The 20,519-nt window shown below is 44.6% G+C and overlaps 1 protein-coding gene across 1 annotated transcript in view; it reads right to left on the reverse strand.

Moving 5' to 3' along the window:
• Positions 1 to 19,336, reverse strand: part of skila (SKI-like proto-oncogene a) — a 33,364-nt gene extending 14,028 nt beyond the window's left edge. The window contains exons 1-2 of the mRNA XM_038291911.1: positions 18,187 to 19,336; positions 293 to 388 (exon numbers count right to left, since the gene is read on the reverse strand). Of these exons, the coding sequence (XP_038147839.1) occupies positions 293 to 388; positions 18,187 to 19,308 (1,218 nt within the window). The 5' untranslated portion in view covers positions 19,309 to 19,336. The remainder of the gene's footprint in view (positions 1 to 292; positions 389 to 18,186) is intronic.
• Positions 19,337 to 20,519: the final 1,183 nt, after the last annotated feature.

Here is a 20,519-nt window from a genome sequence, read left to right on the forward strand (position 1 = left end):
GAGAGAAGAAACGATTGAGGCGGACCGGAATGAGCTGCGCTGCACATCGCTCTCCTGGAGCCATAATCTAATATACAGGCATACATGCGAGACATGATTGAGGGATTACCCATCAGGCATCAGCTGAGATGATGCACATCATCAGGAGTCATCATAATTTATTCATGTGGGTGGGGGGAGTTTGTTATTCGTCTTCCCAAACAGAAAGTTGAAGGAGAAAAGTGTGCGGTGATGAATGTGGACACAGGGTGTGAAAGAGGGCAGAGGTGAGACCCTTAGAGGTGAAACTGACCTTCCGTGTCGGCTCTGCGTCACCTAGCTTGTCTGAAGAAGAGCACATTTCCACAGAGTGCTTCCTCAGCTGGCTCTCCTCTTCCTCCGCAGACTTCTAAAAAAACACAAAGTGAGAGAGAGGGCGAGGGAATTAATCCAGAGTCGCCATGAAGGAGAATCGCTGAATCCTGATGGATTCAATGAATAACAATGTCAAAAGAAGGTAAATGGGCATGACGCTGTGCACCTACAGTTAGGTGGTTTAATGCAACCTCCTGCAATTTCCCATCGCCCCCTTTGTCCTAAACAGAAAAGGTGTTAATATTCCTGGCAGTTTTTCACCCTTTCCAACCCTCTTTTATTCAGAACCTTTTAGATGATCGTTCTAATTAAAGGAGAAATGGACCAGTACCAAAATATATCAGTTTCCTTCAAACGTATCGTTTTGCACCAATTCCTAGAGCTTTACTTTTTCAATTAGAAACCAGAGAGTTTGAGCTGACTGTTCTTCAGCAAGTCGGTGCTCCCTCCCCCACTTGTTGCTGCTCTGTCGCAGTCAGTTACTAGAAGATGAGCTTCAGAGATTTAACACCTTTACAAGAAAAGAACAACGCGGAGGTTTGGAAATATTTCCAGTTTTGTCAGACATGTAGGATGGCTGACTTTATGATGACAAAATATTTTCATCATATTCTCTTAGTAATAACCCCCCAAAAAATAAACTGATGCATTTAGAACCAACAGATAATAAAAATACTGGAAAAAGATCTAATTTCAATCAAACCAGCTAGCAAATCAACCAATTAGAAATATTCTTTGAATCCTTAAAGAGGTGGCAGTCTGCTCTAACACAATAGTTTTTCTCTCATAAATCTGACCAATCAGACAATGTTTCATACTATTTTTGATTGTAGGTACTATAACAATCTGGCATTTTTACCTCAGTTTGATACAGTAACAGCAGTGGATTGGGTGAGCCTATAAATACAACACAAGAAGCAGCCTTGCTGACAGTCAGCATGTCATGTTGTCAGGTGCTTCTTTGCAGACACGCGGCGCAGCTGGAGCCCACCTCTGGGTTCAAAGCACAGATGTACATTAGAGCGTCTGCAGATGTGTTTGGTAAATACCTCTGCTCCCGTCTCTGGTTGTGCCTGCTCGTTTCTGGGTCTGTGCAAGTTTTGGGGAGAAATTCGGGGCACGCTCAGTGAGAGGCCACGAACTGACACACTTGATGCTTATCTGAGGCAGACGGGTCTCACAACACACAAGCACTTTGAAGGGGAGCGACGGGTAGCACGGTTTCACCAGAGGAACGAGAAGCTCCGGCTGGGTAGGAACATACGCAGAGAGGAAGATGAAGATTGAGAGAGAGAGAGGGGAGGATGAGATGGGGGGCTGTAGAAAGCATCAATAATTGACTCCCAAGCCTTTTAAAGGCTTACAGCTTACATCTATGGCAGGGAGACAGCTTTTCAACAACTGGAGGAAAAGATTTTCCTCCACACAGATGCAGTCGTTTTGGAAGCTAAGAACAATACGCGTAAATGATTGTAACATTCAGGTCTTTGCTGCTTTTCATTTATACGAGCTGCATTCCTTTCTGACATTACAATAATTCTCTCTTATCGCTTTAATCCAGTCTGAGAAACGCTATCTTTTACTGCCTACGACACACACCCAGACCTCAAACCTTGTTCAACAGCTATCAAACAGAAACCCGGCCTCATAAAGAGAGACACTGCTGTTCTTGTTTTATTTCCCCATAAATTCAACGAGCCGCTCCATGGACATTAGTAATAGTCTTCTATCTGAACAGGTTTAGATTAAAATGCAAAAAACAAACAACTACTGATTTGTGTTGTCTCTTCTGCAGGCCGAGCAGGGGATTGTCCCTTATTTACAAGGCCGTGGCTGAATGAGCATGCAAATGCAAGTGGAGCTGGCTGTGCAGCCTGGTGTGTCTGAGCGTGCATAAAGCAGGGGGCTTGTCAGCTCCACAGCGCATACGGTTGGTGGTTTTTCCTTTTTTTTTTTCTTTCCTCTTTTCCTGCACAGGAGGAAGCACTGCAGAACTGAAGGGAGGGGTTGAGTGAAGGGGTGGAAGAGGGAGGGTGGGATGATCGGACAGCAAAAGATGGAGGGAAGGAGGGAGAGTTAAGAGAGGGAAAAAAAACGCTGCAGTGACGGGAACGATGTGCCTTCTTCCCAACAGCTCCCTTTAATCGGTCAAATTCAGCACCATGGCCAGGGGATTTTAGGTCATAACAGGGATATCTGGACTTTGACTAGGCCATTAGAAAAAACATGATTTATATTTCTAGATGTTCTTTATCCTAAGACATGAAGAGGAGGTCTTACTGCTGCTCTTTGGAGGATTCTCCTTTGAATAACCTCTAGGGTTCCAAGCTGATGGCTACGATGTTCCCTTCAGGATATTTCTTATGGTGAGCTGAATTGATCACCCCAAAGACTGAAAAATAACTTTGCAGCACTACTAAAATGATTAACATTATTCTCATCTGTTCTTGACTTTGCTTTAGGACGAGTCATGGTTTGTTCAGATCTTTAGGTCTACTTCATGTTGTCAGTTGACTGTTGGTCTGAGTCTGTTGGTCTGAGTAGAAATAAACCTATACAACTGATAAGTTATTCCTAACTTAATGAGAAATGGATTATATTCTCACATAGGGTCAGATTGGCTCCCCTTCATAAGAGGAATTATGAATTAAAAGATCCTCTTGTGTTTGATTGATTTATCTAATCCGATTAAATAATCCTTGTGGATGGATCCATCTGTTTAATGATGTTAGAAGGAAAATTCACAGCAATATTCATGGTATCGTCTCCCCCCCCCCGCCGCTGCCACTGGTCGCATGTCTCTCACAGTAAATCCTGCTCACCTGACAGCTGACAGCTTTACACCCACCACCCACACAAGCGCACACCCAGGCTCATTATCACTGCTGCTCTCTGGTCCTTGATGAACGTGAGCAGAGCAAACGTTCACACATATCAACACAGCCCTGTCCTCACCTCTTTCCTTCCACCCCCACCTTACTTTAGTCAACCAGGATGCTACTTGCACTAATGAAGCCCCTGGCTTATCAGAGACGTTCCTGGACACACACACACACACCGACGGAGGCAGACGTGCTTTTAAGCAGCCCTTTGTCAGGCCGTGGCTCGCCTTATAATGTGGATTAGCATTCCACGCGCTCGCCCTGCTGAACTCTGCCCTGTTGTTCCTGATCACCAGCAGGCTGCCTGCTGCTGCAGCTACACTCCGCTCTAGACACTAACAGCCATGTGAACTCCCCACAGTGACCCACTTCAAAAGCCTCAGTTCACTCCGCTCCAACTGTGGCGTCAACACGTGACACTTCTGCAGTAGATGCAGTAAGAAAAAAAGAAAAAGTAGCTTTTTTTTTGGAGTGCAGTTGTATCAAACAATGACAGTAGCAGGGTAATAAACACATCCATGACTCTACATCAGTGTGAACAGGGAGAAAACGCTTCATTTTTCTACACTAGGTTGCATCTTCAACATTTAACCACCACTCTCTATTTAACCTGAGCCTCGTCACTTAAAAAATGTTTGAATCACTTTAGTGTAGAAGAAGCATAAAAAAGCTACATAAAAATCTAATACAAGGACAGGATTGGGTAATTGATTTGTCTGCCTGTGCACAAGCATTTCCAACTCATTCAGCTGATTTCTGCACGAGATTAAGGATCGGCACTTTAAGGGGAAAAAAAATAAAAAAAGGAGGCTGCCGGCTGTTTTCTCTGCTGTCGAAGGCTGCAGGGAATGCGAGTGAGAGCGAGAACTGGTAAGGATGCTTGTTGGTTAGAGGCGAAGGTGCCAGGCATGCACAGAGACTGACACACTGCCTCACAGAGAGCGCAGCCGGGTCCAAGGTCGGGCTCTCCTCCTCAGTCACGTGGAGCCTCCAGATGACTGCCGTCTAAGTGCAGCAGACATACCTCAAAGTTGACTCTGGGCTATAAATACACACGCTGTCTCCTTTCATGCAAAATGAACAAACATGCATGTAGTAAAGTGCTGCATGAGCTTTTTTAAATGATTTAAAATGAGAGATGGAGCAAGCACAGACATTCATTTCCTGACAATAGTTTTCCAAGTCGTTTACAGTACCCTGCATAGCTACAAACTGTATTTTATTGGGATTTGCTGAAATGATCCTTCGCAGCCTCCAGGACTGTTTTCTACTCCATCCGCTCTACCAACATATTTAACCCACTTTACTTTTGCTCCCCACAGCATGATGCTGCCTCCACCATGGAGATGGAGTGTTCAGGATCATGAGCACTGTATGTTTTCCATGTATGTTTTCTTCTGCTTCACAATTCTTTGATTCTTTGTGTCACCAATAAATGTTGTTACCAATACAAGTTTGTGACTGTAATTCACAAAAAAAAAATATAAATGTCGTGCAGACCAAGAGGAGGAAACTGAGTAATGGATAACAGAGAAGGGTGTCTAAAGATTATTTTCTGTACTCATTATCCTCGGTTAAACACCAGCAATCAGGCTACTGACCTTACAGTAAAACAATAAAAACCCTGCCCATGTATTTAAACGATACACAGACATCGTAAAAACCTGTCTCGACAAGCAGAGCGGCAAATCAGATGGAGGGTATAATAAGGGATAGGTTATTGCATTGCATTTTTATTTGCAGTTTATACTCTTTAAAAAAAAAACACTTTATCAAAGCCATTACATCCATGGCCAGGGAATAAAGGGAAAAAAAACAGACCAGTTCCTAGAAGGAACCACAAACCCAGGCGGCAGCCATTAGCCTGCTGCTCGGTTTTTCCCCCTCTGACATGAGGAAGTAAACAGACTTTATTTGGGTGCCCTTCCTATCAGCTTCAGACAGTCAACCGGGGGGGGGGGGGGGGGGGGGGGGGGGGGCTACGGAAACACACTAGAACTGAGACAGTCAGTCACACCCAGTCTGTTTCTAAACCACATCCTGTACTGCTGCAGTCATCAGCTGTGTCAAAGATCAAACTGCAGATACACGCTTCCATTTATGTTTCTGCTCCAGCCTCACAGACAGCGTAAACAGGAGGACGCTCTGGAGGCTGCTGCAAACATGGAACACCACTGCCACTCTGCTGTCCCGGTTTACTCTGGAGGGGGTCCCACCTGGCGCAGCTCACAGGGAAGGCTCCAGAGACCTTTATATGATGGTCTTAATCCAGTAAGCCATTTATCCGCAGACTGGGAGCCACACTTTGTTTCAGCAGCCAAATCGATAAACAGCCACAGGGGAGGCAGTCAGTAAAGTGGGGCAATTAACCCTACATACATTCCTTTTTTTCTGCCGTTTGCTTTTTTCTCTTTTTTTTTTCTTTTCACTGCAGGCTCAGAAATCATATGAGCGGACTTTAATTTAGGTTTACAAGTTCAGATCTTGACTCAGTCCTGAAAGAATGTGAAAGGGGTCACTCTGCGACGATGGTCTCTGTTTGATGTACGTGCAGAGAATGAGATTGCTCAACATGTTTTTCTTTTGGTTCAGCCTTGCACAGATAGATAAGAGGCACAGAGACAAAGGAGATGTCTGACAGGTGGGAGAAACTGGAAGTTACAATTAGATAAAATAAAAAAAAAGAAGGAAGAAAACAGGAGACAACCAGCCTGCCTTTCTTTCACACATCTGTCCCACCTGTTTACCCACATAGAGTTAAAGATCTGAGCTAGACAAACAGACCAACCCGCTCTACTCTCACACACATCAGAGGGCAGATGAGGACAGGTACGCTCCCAACTTACTTTGGCTTCTGGCCACGACATGCAAGGCCAGACAGCTCCAGATAAATTCACATGTCCAACGATTAAGCAGCCTACCTCTACTTATTTTTTTAATCAACTTTTTTATTCTCTTCCTCAACTATAACAGTTAAATCCGACTGATCCCAATTAATTTATTACTTCTCTTTAAAGAAAATAATAAAAATGGGGTCAAAACAAGTCCATTAAACCACATGCTGATGGTCGTATGATATGCTTCTTATATAAACAGGGAAGTTAACTTTATTTCCAGTTAAAGGAAGTATAATGGCTCAAGGTGAAAAACAGAATTCAAGTAGAGACAAGATTATTTACCAACACATAAAAATAACTAATAATAAAAATAACAAAATTCTTTCTGATGTTAAATTCATTTAAAAAGTCTAGATTTTGCCAGGGCAGCTTAATAAAAGTTGAAAAATGTTGCTTTAAAAAAAAAAGAGCAGAGGATTTGGCATAAACCTAGAGCTATAAATAACAGACACTACCAAAGAGCACTTTGGTAGTCACCTTGCTACGTAACATTAACGAAAGGGCACCCAAAGACAATGCGGTCGATGAGTTTTCCCTGCAGACGTTGCTTCATAAGCAAAAAGTACAACTAAATTATGTCACACTTCACATGATGAGTCTGTGGAGCTGTGACTAACAGCCCTGTGCAGACGGCATCTATTGCTTCATCATAACCTCGGTTAGAAAGTAAAAAATAAGGATTCCAAGATTTGAAATAGTACGCTAGGTTGGTTATGGTAGCATGCATTGTATTTAGCAGTCAGAGTCAGTCGGAGGCATCGAAGTGTTAACAGACACGCATCCAGAGGATAGTCGTAGACTGCAGTGCTCATGTGCAGAACTGAGCGAGCACCGCCGTTTCTTCCCCAGAGGCCCTTTGCAGCGATCATTAACGACCAAAGCTGTCAAGGCTCACCTGCATGAGCAAACTGGGCCTGAAGAAAGAGTCAGAGATGCATGCTCACACATGAGTAAACAGACATCCTATCAAACAATGGCTCCATCAAACAGCAATGTGGGAGGATGACGCAGTTTACAGCGAGCCAGCAAACACAGACACGAGCAGACACACTTCACGCTCCCAGGAGGATACATCGGCTCAGAATGAGGCCAGTGGGCCCTTGTCTTGTCTGCCGATGACTGTACTCATCATCGAAGCTCTAACTGGGACACCATGCACCAGGATTGTAGGTTTGTGAAATACATAGACATTGTCCACAAATTCTTTCAATCATGCTCGATGGAAGGCAGGGCACTGGTTAAACAATCCGCATTTAAATTGGTTGCCTTTTTTTTTTTGGAGCAAGGGAGCTTGGCTTAGTATTCGCACGGATGAAACAACGCCGAGCGCTTGGAGACAAGAGTGGAGTGAGAGAGCTGAGGAGAGGACGAGCGTTGCTAAGCAGACTGAATGCTGAGAGGCTGTCAGCAAGCCAGCAATGCTCTGGTATCACTACAGAAGGAGAAAAAACACAAAATGGAGACACAGCCCGACCAAGGCCAAACTAAATTTACACAGCATTCAGTTAAAGGGGCCTCAGAACGCCCCATTCAAGGGGTTGCTCAGTCATTAAACCTTCTTTAAATCATTCTCTGCATCTCTAATTACACTTAATTAAGGCTTCATTATCACAGAGAAATCAGATGGGGACAAAAATTGAAGAGTCAAGCAGCTATTTAAAATGAAATCAGAGGATGTGCATAGATAGAAGAAGCTACATTTATAAAAAGATAATAGGAATTTACAACAAGCCACAATATGCTGCAGTTTAATGTGCAAGAGAGAGAGCCAGTCTTAGGGGAGATAACAGGAAGGCTAAATAAAGTAAAGCTCAGTTGCTCTAATTTATCCATCCAAGCTTTTATCCTCTGTATGTATGGATTTGGAAGTGTTGGCAGCTTTTTGGGAACATAGATGCTTTTTTAGGAAGTTCAGTACAACTAACCACGCTAATTGCTAATATAACATAATAGGGACACTTTCAAAAGTCACCTTTATTAATAAAACCCATTTTGAGGGAACTATCAATGACTCAATTCACCTCTGCTTTACCGCTCATAGAGAGAAATCATCTGCACTGGTAAATCAAACCTTTTTAAAAAAAAAACGTTTATTTTATTTTAGTTTACGTTTCAAATATTACTTTGGATAAAGTTCTGCAGCATTAACGTCTGAGCTGTCAAAGCCAGAGATAAATCTGGAGAGGAGGGTTAAAAAAAAAAAAATGGAGGGAGGGATGGCATTGGTGGAAAAATGTGAGCTACAGACCCAAAATACCATCACGATGCAACAGAAAGGTTTTCACCTGGTTAAAATGCCCCCGCAGGGTGGTATCCATCACAACCACATGGAAAGAGAGGTGGCTGAATTCAAAGAGGCTCTGGGAGGATGGCCGTTCAGCAGGGAGCTGGGGTCTCATTCATATTACATGCAGGAGCTTGTTTGAAGGCTTGAGTGGAGGAGCAGCTTGGCTTCACCCTACAGACCTCTGGGGCTCAACTGTCTCTCCGTCAGACACAAAAACACCCAGAAACCACCGTTAAAATCCATCACTCACCACGTCACGGGCTATTGTTTAGAATGAAACACCGATTTTTGTTATTGTGAGTGTTTTTAAAGGAAATCCTAAAACCCCACTTTAAATTGAAACAACATGGTTGCTTTTTATCCTCCACTAATGTCCAGAGAAGCTCTGCAGCACAGAGAGAGCACGAGAAACCCTTTCTCCTTTGGAAAAATCTTGTTGCGGCCTGAGTCAGAGCACTAAGTGAACACACCTGGGCGAAGATCAAACGCACTGAGTGAGAGACCAGCGCAGTAATAAATCTTCGTCCTGGCTCCACCGTGACGCTGATGAGTGGAGCGCAGACCACAGCACGGATGGAGCACCGTGACTCATGCTGCAGGACAGCACTGGGGTGGTGGGTGATGGAGGGGAGGAGGGGGTATCCGCTAGTGGCTGCATTTTATGTCAGTTTGTCTGACCGCGTGACCCTCTGTGGCTTCAGGAAGAGATTCAGGCTGGGACATCTGCTGGGTTCCTGCAAGACTGTGACGACTAGCGGGTCATCGCGCAGGAGAAGAAACCTCAACGCGTTTGAACGTCCCGTTAATGACAAGGACATTCCATCTCACATACGGTGCCCAGTCTTACTGAACAGAAAATAACGAGGCGGGGATGGCTGTCTGCCAGAGCAGCTGACAAAAAAAAACACACAAAAAACGCAACCCTGCCGAAAAAGCTGCATCGTTAGACTGTCTGCAAAATCCCATTCAACATGAGTCATTCTACTGAAGAAATGCATTAAGGATGGCCTCATCAGCGATCAGGATGTGTCTCAGCCGCTTAATTTTGATAGCGATGACAAATTACATGTCTGGCATTGCAATGTGCACATGTCACAGGAACTGGTTAAATTGTAGCCAGGTTGTTATAAAATACTGCAAGTATGAAGGATAAAGTCGAGGGGAAACAGACTCCCCAGCAGCATGGGTGTTCTGATGCGAACACCCATGCTGCAAACTTTGCAGCTCTGCAGACGTATTCACATACTGTGTCTCTACACTAAGTTTACTTGTAACAGACCAACAAAATCTAGCTCATAACTGTTATTTTGATGGGAAAGGGTGCATGTTTTTTAACAAACAAAAAACGTTAACCCCTTTACTCCGATACCCCCCAAATAAAATCCAGTGCAACCTTTAGAAAACACCTCGTTAATAGACTAGTGTGGAATTATGATGTTATGCGTGGCCGAAAACTAACACTAAACCTGGAGACAGCATACCCACAATTCAACATGGTGGTGGCAGTGGCATGCTTAACATCTGTCATAGCAGGACACCGCACCTAAACATGCAGCCAGAGCTGCTGTTACCTTAAGAAGCGTGTCAGTTTCTAGATGTGTAAAGTTTGGCACTTTTCTACACTTTGTCAACCACTCCCACTGGTTTCACACAAGCAGTTACCATTTACAGCTCATAGTTGCATGAGGTGGTCAGGAGCCTTTTAGCCATAGAGCTAATCTAGAGGGAGTTGCAGAACCAAGTCTCTATTTGCAGCAACAAGTGGAGCTGCTACGACCTCCTGAGGGATATGAGGCAAAAGAAAACAGTGTATATATCCGTGTACGAGCCTAAAGAAATATTAGTGAGACCGATGAATCCCATGAGTGGAGTTGATGCAGGAGGGATTAATCACGACATAAACACACCAGCATTTGGCAACAGAGGGGCTGAAAGTGATAGAAGAGCTTCCCAAAGTGCAAAATGTCCCTTTTTTCTGCCTCATTGGTGCAGACTGCTTCCTGGTTAACAGTCTCGCCTCGAGCGACATCACTCAGAGGAGTTATTGGGTGAAGACACCGCCGGCGGTGGAAGGGGAAGAAAATAGTTGGGAGGTGTTTGAAGTTAGTGGAGCAAAGGTGAGACGAGCAGGGGCAAGCAAACCAAGTCTAGCAGGTTTGAGCTGTGCTTTCCGTTTTCATTCTGCTGTCTAGACTGGAGGCTGAGAATAACAGCAATAGATGGTAAAACTTAACTGGGCTGCTGCTGAGGGTTATTACTGGGGCAGTTCACCTGGAGGACTAACCTCAGAAGTTACTAGCATGCCAGGATCAACAGGCATTACCCCAAAAGCTAATAACTAGGTGACAAATGGATAAGAGAGGCGTTTCAAACAGCAGCTCTGTTTCCCCCGATTTAGCCATGTTTGCTACATGCATAATTGATCATTGTGGTGGCTGGGCTTAATGATTTGTGGATGTGCAGCACGGCGGCCCGGCGGGACTTATGACACGCCTTTGATATCCTGTTTATCTGCCCGTCTGGGAGATTGTGGGGGAGGGGTGGAGTTGGAATGCCTGCATGAGTGTATGAGGGAGCGCAGGGTGCTGCACATGTTGGTTCTCCTGCTGATAGCTTTGTCTCTGGTTTTCTCCATTTCTATCTTAGTTAATCACTGTTCCCACAGGGAGGAGCCTTTTGAATGCAAACGCGCCCGCTCTGCTTGCACACAACGCCAGGATCCTGGCAGTCTCCCACAGGGCCTGTACAGTACATTTCCCTGTGCTGCCTGGCCCCGTCGCACACACCAACCTGCTCCCATGGAGACCAGACAGCGGACAGCTAATCTACTCATCAACACGTAGATTAATTAATACGGAGGCTCATTACTCGGTTTCATGGAAAACAACCGAGGCGAGCTGGTTGGATGCGCTTCTCCTCCACCGATCAGTCTTGTTTGGGCTCGTAGCTCATTACACAGAGCTGCTGATCCCACTTGTTAAATGCCTGGTTTTCCTTAGAAGCAACAAAATGGTCTGGTGCCCCGAGGGGAGGAGAGGCAGTCTGAGGCAAACGTGCAAACAAGCTGTCAGTCTGGGACACTTTTAAAGCCTGAAGGACGGCTGGGAGGGGCTTGGCAGGTTTGTTTAGTCTGTGTTACTGTTGGCAGACCTGGCGGAGGCTCCTGTGTACAGACAGAGCCATCTCAGCCGCTCAGAAGTAAACCATTTCAATGATTTACACAAAAAGTGAGCTCAGGCATCTTTGAAATTCTGCAAGGTTGCCATCAACCAGGATGATATCTGCAACCATTATAAAAAAAAAAAACAATAACTAATAATACCGTACTTTCCCAAAAAATAAAACTACTAGAAAATCAAAAGCTTCACTTTATAGACTGCTTTCAGTGCAGGGCAACCAGACAGCTTGAAGGCGTTTTAAAAATCATAAATGGAGCTGGTCTAAGTCAGTCCAGGCCAAATATTTGCCATGAGACTCAATCTAAAGATCATTCATTCTTACTATATGAACATGCAAATTATACCAAAATATAGCATTTTAAACAAAATATTCAATAATAGGTGATATTATAGAAAACACGAAGGCTGGGGATTGATTTCCGTTTGTTAGACACAATTCCAGTTAGACAATTGGTCGACTCAGAGTAAAATCATTGAAATTGTCAGCAATTCAGCGAGATCTCCCCTCGATTGGCCCCCTTAATTGGTGAAATATGATTTCTTTAATTTAGTTTAGATTAAAAAAAAAAACAAACATGCATTTTGGTGCACTTTTCTGGGTTCAAGGGGAAGAAAAAAGTTACATTCTGACATTTATTTTGGATTCATATAGTGCCTTGGAAACCAAAAACGTAAATCGCAATTTCATCTTAGAGTGTTTTAAAAAGAGAAGAAAATAATCCAAATGGGTGCCTCAAAAAAATCAATTGTCATCGGCTACATAGAGCCTGAGATTTTAAAGTGCGCTATAATGTGTCACAGCTAGCTGGTTTTAGCAGCTTGGTCGGCCATTAGATTATTTTAGTGTTTAAAAAATGCTGTGTTCATTGATCAGAAATTAATTGGATTTTTCTATTACGGACCGGCCAATGAAGCTGATAACTAGCCATTTCCACATACATCAGTGATTAATAGATTACCTCATATCTCCTTAAAGGATTTAAAGATTTAGAAGCTTAGAACCTCAACATTTCTTTATGTTGGGTGAAAAAAATAGAGCAGAACTACAACCTGCAACCAGGTGAGAGAGGATGCACCAATGAGACAATGCTTCATTTCATCTAATGTTGGCACTCTGAGCCTATGCAGGACTAAGCCATACAAAGATGGGAACTGTGGCCCCTGGATATACTGTGGAACCTAAAACTTCAGCATATTCTTGTCGATTTAAGACAAAGACTCAAAAGTAATGACTTTGGCATTCCTCCAGGGAGCTGCAGTCCGATTACAGCACTGGAATACTGGTACTGACCTGATGATGACACACTGAAGGGGCCCCCTTTGGCTCAGCTCCTCTAACCTGGAGGGGCCCCGCTCAATCTTTTACAACAGGCAGCGTGGCTATACACACTAACACTGCTTAGCAGGGAGCTACAGCAGGTTCGGATAAATGTGGTTCAGTGTTTGGTATGAGGGGCAAACGATTCTGTGGAAACTCCACTATGAAGGTCTAAAGGCCTGGGTGTGTTGAATGAAAGCAAACGGCCAACTAGGCAGGCTGTCATAGAGCAGATGGAAGGTTCAGCTCATGTCCAGCAGGGGTTAATTTTCAGCATGAAGGGAGAGGAGAGATGGGCCCCAATTCCCCCCAGTAAGAAGCACATGGATGAGGCCTGTGGCATGGAGGACCACCACAGTGAGGAGTTGTTTATGACTGAATAACATCCAGTCTGGTCTGCGGGGGCTTAACACCAACTCTTTCCTTTCTTCTTCTAATATTTCTCCATTTTCCTCTCCTCCCATCTCCATATGTCTCTCTCCTTGCCTCTCCGTCTCATGCCATCCGTACCTCGCCACATTCATCAAGGCTGCAGACCTGATCAATAACCGCTGGCCTTTCCTTCCATCCGACTCATAGGCGCACACAAGTGGTCTTATTGCTGATGTAACGATCGACTTATCGGGTCATTTGACCGCCTACTTTGTTACTGCTGGCTGATTGGAGCCTGGGGGGCATTCAGAGATACGAAGTGGGCTAGGGAGGAAGGAGATGAGCAAAGGATTGCAAATTGACTGTAGGTAGACCATGAGGGTATGAAGCAGATGTATGGAGCAGCGTTGACACCCTCCCAGAACGTTGCTGCACACCAAGGGAAATTTCTTTGTAATACTTCTGTATCGTTTATCAGAATTATCATGCAGTCAGAATGACACGCCGGCTTTTGCCTAATTAGCATGTTTGCTAAAATCCAATTAGATGTGAGCACCAGACAGACGGACAGACAGAGCCGAGCAGACTGCCCGGGAACCAGCCAGAGAGTACAGCTGCGCTGCTTTGTGGTAATGAAGTCACTGGTTTCCAAATAGCAAACAGAGGAAGCCAGAGTGAGATACAGCTGTCTGCAGTCTGTGCCGCAGCCTCTGTGTCAGCTGGGCTGGGGGGGGGGGGGGGGGGCAGACAGAGCGAAGGCTGTTCCCTCCGTCCGACTCCTCTGACTCTGGGCCAGCTAGACGCTGCAGAACAGGGCCGAGGCAAATAGGCAACACATGTCAGGGGGGGGTTGTGCTCGCATGGCGTAAATGTGGGAAGTTTATTCTTTTTACCTAAGGGGAAAAGAACCGACTAGTTTAACCATGTGAAATGTGTGTTTGGGTGTTTTGCAATGCTTGGCTAAAACGAGGACAACTGATGCAGCAAATCCGAATGTGTTGTGATACTTCCTGTCTTCTTTGAAAACCAAATAAAGGAAAGAGAAGAAACCAAAAACAAAACACATGACGCCACCTGATGTCTGTCTGACTGTTGAGTATGAGCGACTGTCAAAGGCTGATGTGGCCAAAATGAGACCATTGTTTGTGGAGTACCAAAATAATCTGTTTAATAAGGCTTCGGCTCGATGCTGCTGTCTGTTTGTGGCGTCCGTCAAGCAAATTCTATTTACACAGCAGCGATCTGCAGACAGGGCAGCCGGCCCTGCAGGCACAAGGCGCCATTTACGGAGCGCAGGTCCCAGAGCTTTTAAATGCACCTACTTAAACCGAACACTCCCAACAGGATATGGGACTTTCTAGCCATTTGAGAGAGAAAGAAAAAACAACTTCCAGAGGGCGGTTTTTGCCTGGGTCCCATCTCATCACCCTCTGGTAAGAACTGAACCGCCAGTAAAAGCTCACATTGACGCCATGTGTCAATAAGGGGGGTCCATGTTTAAGGTTAGAACCAACACAGGAAGATGCCAGCCATTTTTTTAAAGGCATGCGTTGCTGTATGGCCGGCCTTCTACTCACATCCACTGGGATATGGAAAAACTGAGTCACTCAGCCGGTGGAGGCGGCTGGACACCAAGAGTCTGGAGGATGTTCAGGGGCTGAGAGACATGTCCTCCTGGCTTCCTCTGCGCGCACATATGAACTCATTTACGCACAAGGTCAGGCTGTACTCGGAGAGGAAGCGCTGCGCTGTGACAAAGTGAAGTGGGACGCTATGGGGTCACCTTGTTCTCTAACTATTGACCTTTTCTACACTCATACATCCGCTCTCAGGCGGAGGGGGAGCGGCGGAGACAGGAGTCATCAAAAATCACCTGCTTCCTGGAGGACCTCCATGGTGGAATCTCTCCAGGAACATGTTCCATTGTCTCTTTCTATTTCTCTGAAAACAGATGTGCATTCAAAGCCAAAGTCAAATTCAACTTCAAACAGCAACATAATCATCCAGAAAAATTAAGACAAATTTAACCCTGGCATAAATTCTGTTGCTTTGGATCCTTATCCACCCAAACAAACAAAGGTCTACTTAGGATTACTAGCAGTAACCTTTTACTTATTTTATCACAGGAGGTTTAAATAGCTTATGATTCCATGTGCTCTAAAAGAGTTTGCAGAAAACCAGCCCAAACATCACAGGTCCACTACTGTGCTCACAGTTGGTATTAGGTGCTTTTTCACCCATTCAACAGCTGTTTTAAATCACACCCACTTAGAGATGGTGCCTTTAAAAAGCTTTAGCTTTGTCCTGGATCTGTTAAAAATGTGGAATGGTCCTTTAATGTAGGACCAAACTAACAAAAAGAAAACAAATACAGCAAGTTTTAGAGCTAGGGAATTAGAAAATTAATTAATTGGACTTTTTGTTTATAAAGATTACATCTTTGGAAAATCTGATATTTTTCCCTACATCAGTTCATCACTTTATGCTCTTAAAATAAGTTATTTTCATTATGAAAACAGCCTAGAATAGTTTCGGATATGGCATGGGGCAAAGAAAAAAAAATTGGAGATTAGATTTTTAAGCCATTTCAACCAGCCCAACCAGATTGTTTTATATTATTAGAAACTTGTTGGGAGTTCCCAGTGCCAAGGAAAGGAGGCCCACAGCAACATGCGCCCTACATCATACCTATAGCTTGTGACGTACACTCCAAGGAGAAGGAAATATGCTAATTCCCCCACAGCTATGACTTTGGGGCGCACGCAGAACTGAGTAAAATGGTAATGTAATGAATAGTACTGAAGATCAGCTGGCCAAGATCGTGGGAATTTTTTGTTTCTTTTTTTTTAAACACGTCTTTAACAGGAGCACAAACAGAGGCCACCTTTAGGCAAAACGTCATCACCACCAGCGCTGACGTTAAGCGAAAGAGTGTGGAAATCACCTCAGACAGAAGACAGCACCTCAAACTGTGGTGCGACTCCAGAGCGCCTGACAAAGTGTGAGACAGAGAGACTAAAATTGTGTCACACCGGCCTCCAATTATCTGCTTTTCACACATACACACACACGTAGAGCAACGGCGTCTGACACAAAAAAAAAAACCCACAGAGATGATAGGATTTATAATCTAACATGACATACAGATGCTTCTGTGCTTTTGTCGCCTGAGTCCATTTTTTGTTCCCTGCAATTCTTTTATTCCTCTGTGGTAATAAAAATGTATTTTTCCCTTCTGAGAAGTTAACGTCTGAAACCTCAGAATTGCAGATTTGGGAAGGGGAGGGACAGGAATGCGGTCAGGATGCGAAGGGGAGACAGCAGACAGCCTTTTCCGCACGCTCCGATCTAACCAGACACGGAAGAGGAAAATCATTTTGTCAATTTCACATCCACAAACATTGACGCGTTTCTCCCTTTACTCTAGCGATGCACATAAAGCAGGAGCTTTGTAAGGAGAGGTGACAAATAAACCATGTTGGTGAGGGGTGTTGGTTTTGCTTTGAGTCTAAGGGGGGAAAAAAATATCTGCATTTGTGCATCAAAGGGGCGAACAAACCACAGAAACAGACAAAAACATCCAGAAACAATACAAGATTGGGGGGAGGGGGGGTCCCGCTGTGGTCAAAGGCAGGTCAGGAGACATAAAGCACTTCATGGCAGGGAGAGAAAATCTACAGCTTTTCCCTCAGCGGCTGTTGACTTTTTTATAGACTTGCTGGCCTTGTGGCTTTGATCATATATTGACATGTTGGGTTTTTTTTCACCCTGCAGCAACAAGATAGAACAAGAACGACTATCAGGCAATCAAGAGCCTCATAGATGAGCTGAAGAAATTGAATGAAGCGTTTTTAATTTCAGGTTGGCCTCCAGCTTAAGGAGTTCTAGAAAACGCCTACAGAAAAAAATGTACATCCCCAGATTACTTAACAAAAACAAAGTGGATTTAACAGAACTGATGAAAATGTGTGCTAGAAATAAGAGACTATCACCAATCCTGATGAGCGTCATCATCCACTGCTGACCCCCCCCCCCCCCCCCCCCCCCCCAGCAAAAGGAACAAATGATGCGCTTCCTGCTCAACTGTGACCAGCTGGACTAACTTAGGTCTGATCAGACCCGGTGAGGCAGATGTCACCACCTGCCCCAAGACTCAGACACACTCTGGGTCAATGCTGGTTTAAAAAAAAAAAAAAAAAGGCAGTCTGCTTCAGCCTAATAAACAAGCCACATATAGGTCAAACTACAACCAACCGGAAACATAAAACAAACATAAAAAAAATACGAATCAGTTTTGATCAATAAAGACAATAAGAGAAGTAGGATTAGAGACCAGAACCTGACGGTGTTTATCTGGATCAACTGGTCAGAAAAAAAACAACAAAAAAAAAACAGTGCTTGATCCAGAGCCAAAAAGCCGTTATGTCTAATCAATCCAATCACAGTAAATGAAGAAACCTTTAGTGTGGATCCTGGTAAAGAGTAAAGAAGATCCAATGTGACCCTACTAATTAGAGTATTACTCAGTACTTTATAAGCATGATTTATTACTAAGTCCTTACTGATATGTAAGATGTATCTTAAGGAAAATATACTTGCTACAGTATGTGGAAACAGGGTTTACTCCAGCTGCAGCCAAGTGAGAGAGTAATATTCCTAGCAGATAACAGGAAGGCTAAATGCAATACAACAAATTAGATCTGCACTCTTCTGTTAGTTCTTAAATAGAAATCAGACTCGACAGGTCAAAATTTTTGAAGAATCTTAGGTTGACCACACAATTCATCTTTGTCAATGTCTAGGTATTAGCGTTGTCATGGAGATTTCACGGCATGCTACACAAAACAATGCCACAAACAACTGACAGCAGGTTTTTTTTTTTCAAAGGGAAACTTACTTTATCGAGGGAACTCTTCAGCTGATAGTGAAACTTCTCTTTGACCTCGTCCAGCAGCTTCTTGAGTCTGGGCTCCTCGGGGGTCCCCTGGTACTTCCTGGCAAGCTGCAGGTAGCAGGGCCACTTGGCTGAATCAAAGCCCCAGTGGCAGGTCCTCTTATCAGGTGACTTGTGCGAATGCATGACAAACTTCTGTGGCGAAAAGAGCAGCTGGCATTCGACGCACTGGATGCATGGCGCCTCAGGCTGAGTGTAGAACTGCGGCACGAAGAGGCCCTGACATTTGCCCAGACACTGGTGCTCCACCTGGAAGCTGGCCTCACTCTCCTTCAGCAGGCCCTGAGCCAACAGCTTGCCACTGGGGTCAGTCGGCAGCACAGCCCCGGGACGCAGGAGGGCGTTGCATAGCCGCTGTGCGTCCGTCAGAGTGATGAGGCCGCAGGATGGTGCGTTAAAGGGCAGAATGCCCAGCACCTTGAGAATGTGCAGCTGCTCGGCGTCACAGCGAGAGCAGTAGACGTAGAGCTCGTCGCACACAGTATTGATCTGCTGCAGTGAGAAGTCCCGCAGCACTGAGTTCAGCACCTGAGGCAGGCAGAGCCGCTTCTCGCCACCGACGACAAAGCAGGAGATGGACTCTCCTTCCAACAGGGAGTGGGTGAGCTCATTGGAGCTGTCGCAGGGAACCAGAAGGGGACCGCCTCCTAAAACAGGCGGGGAAGGCAAGGGTGGCATTCCAGCAGGAGAATGCTCGTGGCCTGTACGGGCCGAGAACGCAGCGGGGCCCCCGAGGGAGCTCTGGCTGCTGAGGGTGAACTGGGCCAACGTGTGTTTGAGACCAGGACTCAGGTCCAGAGCTTTAGCCGAGCCCACGAGGTATGGATCGCCCCGGCTGTCAATGTCCAGCTCGGCCTCGCGGTTCCGATCTTCTGTCTGCTCCTTCTTTACCTTGGCGGGTTTTGGGACGGAGTCCAAGCCGCGCCTCTTCAGGTTGATCTCCGCCATCACTCGCTTCTTTATGGGAGCATCCTCCATCCGCTCCCTGTACAGCCTCTTCCAGTTTCCTTTAAATGAGGTCAAGTCTTTAAAAGGTGTTTTCAAACTGGTCTGGGTGCTGGCCATTTCCAAGTACTAGAATTACTGCACTCCGCTTTTGCTTCTGTTTTCTGGTTCTCGTTTTCCTTTTTCCCTCCTCGAGTCTTTTCTAATTGATACAAGTCTTCCGGTAGCTGGAAACATGCATGATGGTTCCGTAAGTTCTAAAGGTTCTGATCCGAAGTCTGTAAACACAGGAAAGAAAGAAAGAAAAAGGAAATGAGAAGACTTTTCAAACAGAACCTTGCAAAATTGACAGCTAATGTTACAACCGCAAATTTAAATACATTTTATCCTGATTTTAGAAGCTAGACTACCAAAATTACAGCAAATAAATGTTACGTTAAAGGAAAAATGATGCATGGTTTCCTGAGTCAATGCTTTGGGGACTTTAACTGGACTACTCTACCTCCGATAGGTTTTTGTCTCCAGCACCATCTGTGTTTCCATTATTTCTATCACTTTGCTGTCCGAGGGGCTGAAACAGCAAGCCAAATGCAAGATGCTGCCACCAGCACTTACTCTACAAACATACAAAGGTTTCAAAGCAAAGCTGTAATACCAACGTTAAGACATTCAGACTCTTAATTAGGCGACTACTGAAGGTTTAATTTAGGGCTATCAGAGTTAAGAAGGGTTGAACAGATATCCAAGGCACACTTTTCAGATTTCCATTCATAGAAGTGTTTAAAAACCACACATCATTTTCCTTTCACATTACAGTTAGAGAACTATGTGTTTATCTCCAGCATCCAATTCTAACAAATACAGAGGGTTTTTGTGGTTGTCAAAATTTAACACATACAGAAGTTGAATGGTCATTTTTCTCATCCAAACCACTGTACATTCTGTTCCTGATTCTCATTAAAAAATTGTTACAGAGCATGAAACATCCATAAAGAGTGTCATGTTTTATGCTTCCCCTGCTTTGGGCTGCAGAGGGCAGAGGCTGCCAGCATGGTCCACTGAACCAAATGGCCATTAACCCACTTCACACAAACACAGGACCAAAAAAAATTTACATCAAGCAGTCCACCAAAGGGTTTTAGAACAGAGTTCTCAAATGCAAAGTGAGAATTTTAACAAACCAGTTTGCCAAGACTTGGCAGGGTGAGATCCTCCACCGCCCTGCCCCCTTTAGCTCATTACATTGTTAATGGGGAGGGCTGACTCACAATGGCTGAGAAAAAAAAAATCTCATTTTGCAAATGAAAGCGTCCCTTCCCATGCATTCACAC

Source organism: Cyprinodon tularosa, unplaced genomic scaffold, assembly GCF_016077235.1.
Source record: "Cyprinodon tularosa strain WSP-4 unplaced genomic scaffold, ASM1607723v1 ctg304, whole genome shotgun sequence".
In the NCBI taxonomy this organism is placed as follows: domain Eukaryota; kingdom Metazoa; phylum Chordata; class Actinopteri; order Cyprinodontiformes; family Cyprinodontidae; genus Cyprinodon; species Cyprinodon tularosa.